Below are 8,116 nucleotides of genomic sequence, written 5' to 3' on the forward strand. Positions count from 1 at the left end.
GTTGGAATATTAAAAATGAAAAAAACAATCCTTGAAAATAATAACATTGTATTTCCAGGAGAAACTGATAGCAAGTATCTACATTTTACAGAAGAATGGATGACACATTCAAAATAAATTTAAAAGAAAATGGCTTAAGATTGGCAGGGGTATGGTAGGAATGAATTGGTAAATTCCTGGATCTTTAATCCAATTTAGAATGATAGACTTCTCGGATTCCATGGGACTTAGACACAGCCCCAAACTGTGAAGCAATGGAGTTGCTGTTGGGGGCCCAAACCAGCAACTCCCTTGCCTTTATTCCTACACTATGATGCCTGGCATCTTGATCTGCTTTCCACCTGCCTCTCTATAAAATTTTATTTGCAAGAAAAAAACCAGAGATATAAATACACCTATTTTTGAAAAGGATCAATATACACTAGATTTGATAATTTGAGGTTTCTTCTGCTATGATATTCTGATTTCATGATATTCTATGCTACTTTCCACTTAACAGAGGATAATGTATTAAGTCAGAAGAACTAAAATTACAGAATTTCAGGCATGAGTGATTCGGGCAGAATAAGTTTTACTAAGGACAGAAGATCCTTCATTGCATTGTCAGAATGATATTATGTTGGTAGCCAGCTTCTTTTGCCTACTCATAAAGCCTACCTTATTTCTGGGTCTAGTACATCTAGACTTCATACTCAATAATTGCACCCCTTTCCACCTAAGTGCTTTCCCCCCTAAATCTAAAGAAATTGCTGGCTCACCTATCTCTCTGACGTGAGAATTTAAGGCAAGAGAAATTTTAAGGAATTAAGACAAAAAAATTGCAGTGGTAGTTAGAAAGCAAGTAGGTCAATAGCTGTTGACTCAGGCTTTCCCATCAGATGAGGTCTACAAATTCCTATCTAGAGGTCATATAATGAAGTAATGAAAATTTTTAGAAGACTGCCATAGGAATCCTAACTACTATAGTTAAAGACTACCAGAGGTATTTAAGAATGCAACATCTTGAGGAATAAGCTGACTTAAATAATCAGCTGTTAAGTAAAAGTTTTAGGAAAAAAGATACAGATTAAGGATAATGAATAATGTACATTGGGTCTACTAATAAAAGACATAAACTTGTAGAAGTTTGCAGTCAAAAGTTCAGTAGTCAACTGATATATGAAAACCACATATAGAAGAGAAAAACTGAACAGTAATCAGGATGCAAAATAAGTGGTGGTAACTACAAAGATACATTCTTTCCTGTTCCCTAACTCCTGTTCCAATTCTCTGAAATTTCACAGAGAGATGAAAGTTTTTACCATCATTTTATTTGGTTTTGTTTTCCTGAAACAGCTGCCTATTCCCCAAAGTAATGCTTTTCAGAAGAAAATGCCTGTCTCACCATGAATGTAGATGTAGTGTCTTTTCCCCAAGTTGCTTTGATCTAGGTGTCGCAGAGGAAAAGTTTACTATTGAGGTGGAAAATAAAACTAATTAAGTACATGGGCCAAAGACCATTGTGCTAAAATTATTAAAGACCTACTCTTATCTAGATTTACCCCAAAAGTGCTAGTAAATTACACTGAAGTATGAGAAAAATGCAAAAGCCATGTTCTAAAGTTCCATTTAAGGAAATTGGGTTAGGCAGTATTTCCAAAGACTAGTGGAACATATAAAAATCAGACACTGCTTAAAACAAAAAAGTAAATACGTTAAAAATAGAAAATCAAGTTATTTTCCTAGTCATCCTGAGGAAAACACCAAAAGAAGCTAACATCCTAAAGGATAAAATGTAAATTTAAAGGTTTCTAACTTTTTCCAGGTGTACAGGCATGTGATTTTCTATTGTCACTTTCCTTTTTTGCATATGATCATGATAGAAAAAGACAATTGTGGGAAAAAATTTTTAGCAGAAAATAATTCATTTTATCAAACATGAATGATGGTAAGTAGTGATACTGAACACAGGGCTGAGTCATTGTTCGGAAAGCAGGCACACGTGATGGATATTACTCTTCAAAGGGTTTTCTTTGTGATCTTGAAAGACTAAATAATTTGAAGATTTCTTGGAAGTATGGTAAGGAGGTTTTATGAGAATTAAAGCTGTTAAAACAGAACAGGAATTCCACCAAAAAAAGGAATAAAATGGGTATTTAAATCAGGAAACTTAGAGGTGGATAAATGCTAAGACTGAATATGTACACTGCAATTAAGGCAATTTTGGGGTGTAGCCTTCGGAATCACACTTATTACTTACTTTACGGCATATCTCATTCAATGGAGTCCCTTTTTAGTGATTTTCTTAGGAACAAAACCTTGAAATCTACCTTCAGAGGGATGGGGGTGTCTTTAAAATGAAGCCTTTTCCATAACTAAATCCCATTAAAATGGGACCAAGGTGAACACATCATATGGTCAAAGTTTATTCATATAGATAACAAACTGTTACAAGAGCCCAGGGCATGGGAGAGATACAGAAATATTTTACTTATGAAGCAATTTTCTTCTTTTATTTCACCTAGCTGGTCTATTTCTTCCATAGAGCAATGGAGATATTTGTTTGATGAAAAGTAATACAGTAGAAAGATGCTGATAGAAAGATGGAGAGCCACAGCTCTACTCCATGAGATGATTAAAATATTCAGCATTACCCACCACAGATCAATTAACCTAAAAAAGATGTGAGCTGGAAGTGTGGGAATTCAGGCTCTCAGATGGGATCCTGCTGATAACTCTGCTGTGCTAATGTTTAAACTCCTTCACAAACAAAGAACTAATTCAAGAGAAACTGCAAATTCCAGTAGGTATGCTCCTGGACCTTTTCTCTTTATAACACTCTCCGGTCTGTTTTGGTCCATGATTTAATGAAGCAGCAGATACGTGGTGCCCTCAGTACCTGATGCATTTAAAAATAGTGCTCTCTGAGGAGGGCCTGCCTCTAACATCTTCCCACAATTCTGAGAGTTATAAAAAGGGCCTATATTTCAGGGGGGAGGATGTAAATTATATTTATGGTGTGTAGAATGAGGGGAAAGGTTAGGTCGTTTAAGTATTTCACAAATACCTTCTCTCTCCTCCCTCCTGGCTTTCTCTTGTACAGGCCCTCAGGGTACCAGTTTCAGAGTGACAAACCAGAAGGGTAGTCAGGGAAGGACCTGTTGTCCAAGCAAAGGCCTTCTGATCCAGTGGAGAGAAAAACAAGATGTTCTGACCACCACTTAGTGGGATGACTACATAGGATCATCAGTCAAAGCTGACTTGTAGATTAAAGGCACAGATACTTGAAGTGTTCTTAGCCAACTGTAAATATCAAATTTTATTCTATTTTACATAATTGTAAAATTTATATATAAGTGCTCATGGAATTTTTCCACATTAGACATTACGTGGAAAAGCTCTATTTTATGTAAGTGATCACAAGAGTCTTTCTACATAAGACATTTTTCTAGATGTCAATTAATAATTACAGTGATACATAAAGTGAGACTAGAAGACTAATACATTCATAGGCGGGCAGGGGAAGGTAGCTGATGTGATAGTTAAAGGAAAGGACCTCGCAGAAATTTTCTTGGTAAAACTTTTTATACGTGCAGATTCATTCTGCTTCTCTCTAATGCCAACAAGTCATTCTGGACAGGGAACCAATCAGATGAGCTATCAGTAGCCAAGGGGTCATTTGATATCATTGTTTTCATGTCTCCCAAAATAAAAGTTAAAATGGGAATATCTTCCAGAGTCACATTAAAATGTAAATCGCCATAAGAGAAGGATGAAATTGAAAAGTTTGAAATTTATGTAAAAGTCCAATCTGGAAAATGAAAAAAAAGCTTTCCTTTTGTGTTTTTGGAAACTTTCTAGATAAATGTAACTAGTTCATTCTAGATGTCTCTTTGGAATGTCATAATTTCCTTGTAACAATTTTTTTTTTAATGTACTATTAATTTGGAAAATAAAACTTACTTTAAAGAAGAAACTAGGATCATTTTTTTTTTTCATTTTGGATAATATACAACTTGTGTTATATGTGTAGCTACATGAATTCCTAGCACACTATCTTCAATTTTTTTCGGCCTAAGATAATTGGATACCTATACTTACTCACAAAACCTAAACTGTACAAATTGCATTTCTCTTGATAAACACAGAATTGGATTCTTCATCGGGGATTGCCTCAAACAGTTTTACCATTTTGGTCTGTCTTTATTATAAATCTAGGCTAGGGGTGGTGGTAGAAAAGCATGGAGTAATATAAATGTATTTTTAAGATTCTAAATTTACATAAATAACAAGTAACAACGTGTATGCTACTAAAAGCAAAATCATATAGCAATACTAAGTTACAAATAATCACAGAAGTCATATTTTTAGTAGTTAAACTTTACATATATATGCTTTATTACCTCCTAGGTGTAATGCGGGGGAATTCCTGTGGCTAGAGGGCCTTTGGCTTTTGAACTTCCTGGCATTCAAGGGGGAAAAAAACCCCCAAAAGTACAAAACCAAAAGAAAAAAAAAATCAGTGTCTCTTGGAAATTACATAAATTAGGAAACCAACGGATATATTACTTAATGCTTCACTTTCTTAATATGTATACCAAATTTTGTGCCACGTGCCTGTGCTGAAATGCCATTTGAAATCAGTTTGAAATGAGTATATTAAAGGAATGTTTCTAAAATATAAAGATATAATGATATAAATAATATATTTCTGAGACTCTGATCTACCTTGTCTTTGTTTTTCTGTGTACGTTCAGGTTGGCTTATTTCTATAAGTTATTAACTATAGCCACTAAAATATATATTTCAAATAACATAATGGTTTCACTTACTGAAATTAAAAGAGATCCAACATACCCTGTTCTTGGTTGCATGTCATTGGCTGCCTAATATTATTTAATTAATTAGACGGACTCTCCTTGAAATGACTTACTGTTTGAATTTTGTGGAAATCCAGGCAAGGAGGATGGACCGTTCATTCCAGGGAGAAGGACTGGGGGGAGGCCGGGGAGTCCTGGATAGGCTGCTGGCAGACTGATGCCATGAAGGGAGCTGCTGTCCATCATGCCTGGCTGCTGTACCGCTAAGCCCAGCACATCCGAAGCTTTCTTTATACGGTCAAGTTCCTGCTGTGCCATCAGCTGTCGAACGGTCGTCGGAGCCAAGTAATCTTTCTCCCGATCAAGCTGACTCCCAACGGTCTCCCTCACTTTTGAAATGTGCTGTTTGGAGAAAATATGATCTCTGATGGACAAGCGGGCCGAGTACTTCACCCCACAGAGGGTACACTCTGGTTTGGTGCCTTCCGTGCCACTTTGATTGATCATGAAAGGCTTCCCTATGTTAATTTTAAATTTCTTTTCCTTTGCCCTTGCATTCTGGAACCACACCTGGACCACGCGTTTGGGCAGACCAATCTCATTCCCTAGCATTTCACATTCTTGCATGGTTGGAGTTCGGTAGTCACTAAAGCAAGCCTTGAGAACCTTGAGTTGAAGATTGCTCATCTGGGTTCTGAAACGCTTGTGACCTGGTCGATCGTTACTTTTGGATTTGAAAGGATTGCTGGATCCAAATGGATTTGGCGAACTCGGGTCAGCTATGCTGGACGTTTCACTGCGGTCAGCATTGTCATCGGGGTCATCCGTGATGTAAAAGCTTTGGTCATGGTCACCATCTTTATCGTTGAAAGGTATTGAGGGACTCGTGAGAGAAAAGAGAAATTTTTCATCGCAGACCTCCGTGGTGGGTGTGGTTGCTGTTTTTGGCAAAGTGTCGAGAGTTTTCGGCTCTTTAGGAGATAGAGCTGGCTTCACATCTCCAGAACTTCCCGTGGTGCTTTCCATTTCCGCGTTTCCCTCATCTCCGGTGGTGGCGTCACTGATCGCCGTATTAATTGACGAAGTCTCATCAAAGTCAGTTTTATTTTGATCATACCCAGCCTCAGCAGGAGGGGCGTTTAAATTCTCTGCATCCTCAGAACATTCTGCTTTAAAAGAAGAAGGGCTTAAAAGATTCTTCGGCGACAGCTCTGCTGTTTTGCTAACAGGTGTTGACACTGTAGAAGCCAATTCATTCTCACTTGAGAGATCAATTTTAGTTAATGGCAGAGATGGATAATCAAAATAAATGTATTTCTGTGGGCTTTCTCCCCCATCTTCTGTTGATATTAAAGGGCTTGGTGGCAAGCTGTAACCTGCCTGCTTTCCTTCATTCCAGTGCCGGGAGCGAATGTGGCTTTCTAAGGCTGACTTCGCCTTAAACAGGGCTCGGCAAAAGGGACACCGTTTATGAGACTGGGCTGGACCCACTGCCCGGAACTGGCCCTTCCTTTCTCGCGCTCGTGTGTTCTGGAACCAGACTTGCACGACTCTTTTCTTGAGCCCCACTTCACGTGCAATATGATCAAGCATTTTCCGGGTAGGATTGGAATCCAATAAGTATTTTTCATATAGAATTTCCAGTTGTTCAGGGGTGATGGTGGTTCTCAAGCGTTTATCACGGTGTTGGTCTTCACCGCTATTGCCGCCTTCCTTTTCACTGCAGTTATTGTCTTCTTTATCATCCAGTTTCCTTTTAAGGGAAGCAGCAGCTGTGGCCTGGGCTGCGGGGTGGGAGGAAGTGGTCTGAGGGGGCATCTGTGTGAGAGAACCACTCAGCAGCTGTCCAGTCATCAGTGGATTGTTGGGGTCGAATATCATGTAGGGCATGTCCATGGGCCGTTCCAAGAATGGGGAGTGCAGGAATTGGTTCTGAGCAGCCAGGAAGTGCATGTGCTGATGTTCCTGCCAGAGTTCCAGAGTCGGGAAGGCAACTGTGCACTGATCACATTGGTACTGTAGTAACTGTGGAGGTAGACTGTTCTGGAGAGAAGTCATGGAAATCTGGAGCGGACTGGAAGGGACCGGGGTTTGAGAGGCCGAGGGAGGTCTTCCCATAAGTTGGGGTTGTTTTGGTGTCTGCGGCGGAGCGGCCGAGGCCGGTGGCGGCTCTGAGGAAGTGGATGCTGAGAGCAGCGCTGGTTTGGCGCCTTGAGAAGCGGGCAAGGGGTCACTCTGCTTTGGCTTTTCTGTGGGATATTCGGGTTTTGGAGACGTCTTCTCCGGTTCCGGTTTGGGTGACGGGATCAGCGGGGTGCTAGTCCCAGAGCCAGAACTTACCGCCGGGGCAGGAGCGTTTTTGGGTGCCTCCGTTTGGCCAGACGCTGTGCAATGCTTATACACCACCTGATCCGTGGCGTCCATGGAGTCTTCGGTTTGGCTTTCATCTTGGGCATCATCATCTTCATCCTTGTAACACTGCTTTTTCTGATGCGTAATCAAGTCAAAGATCCTGGGGAAAACCACATTGCACTTTTTACACTGGTACTGCATGTTGCTCGTTCGAATGTACCGCTCGTTAGTAAGTTCTCTTTTTTCATTGTCTTTAGCCTCTGCTTGATTCTCGTAACTCTTCCGGGCCTTCTGACGAGCATTCTGGAACCACACAACAATAACCCGGGTAGGCAGATTGAGAACGGTAGAAAGTTGTTCTATTTCGTCATCTTTTGGGTAAGCGTTTGTGTCAAAAAAGTCTTGAAGAACCCTAAGCTGGTAGTCTGTAAACCTGGTTCTCGACGACCTTTTACTGAAGGATGCATCAGATTTGTAGTGTTCTAAAGAGGAGGGCTGGGGGTCGATTCTGATGTCTTCCAAAACTGTTATGGGAGGGTTACTGAAGTTGTAGGGCGAATCCTTATTCCTCTGCCGCTCCTTAAAAAGCGTATTTCGAAACCAGTGCTTGATAACCTTTTGAGAGAGGCCAGACTTCTCCGCCATTTCTTGGATCTGTTCTTCACTCGGAGAATTATTGATGTCAAAATAAGCCCTCAGGATTTTCAGCTGGTCGTCTGTAATTCTTGTCCGTGGGCGTTTGAACTGAGAATGCCTTAGGAAATTGGGATCTAATCCGAGCTGCTGCTGGCAGAGCTGAGTGAGATCGGCCGAGAGTGTGTCCATCTGGGGCAGCTGCAGGGCGAGCTGGGGAGGAAGCGCGGGATGCTGCACGGGCTGCATCATGATGGAAGGAAAGAGCGGAAGGTCCAGGGACACGGGCAGCTGGACCTGCGGGGGAGCAGATGGGGGAGGGGGCGGTGGGG

At 40.6% G+C, this 8,116-nt stretch overlaps 1 protein-coding gene across 1 annotated transcript in view; it reads right to left on the bottom strand.

The window, feature by feature from the left end:
• The window catches only part of ZFHX4 (zinc finger homeobox 4), a 179,049-nt gene that overhangs the window by 4,617 nt on the left and 166,316 nt on the right, over positions 1 to 8,116 (bottom strand). The window contains exon 11 of the mRNA XM_007455363.1: positions 4,913 to 8,116. This exon is cut by the window's right edge and continues 26 nt beyond it. Within this exon, the coding sequence (XP_007455425.1) occupies positions 4,913 to 8,116 (3,204 nt within the window). The remainder of the gene's footprint in view (positions 1 to 4,912) is intronic.

The sequence above is a fragment of the Lipotes vexillifer genome, unplaced genomic scaffold (assembly GCF_000442215.2).
Source record: "Lipotes vexillifer unplaced genomic scaffold, Lipotes_vexillifer_v1.1 scaffold1962, whole genome shotgun sequence".
NCBI lineage: Eukaryota > Metazoa > Chordata > Mammalia > Artiodactyla > Lipotidae > Lipotes > Lipotes vexillifer.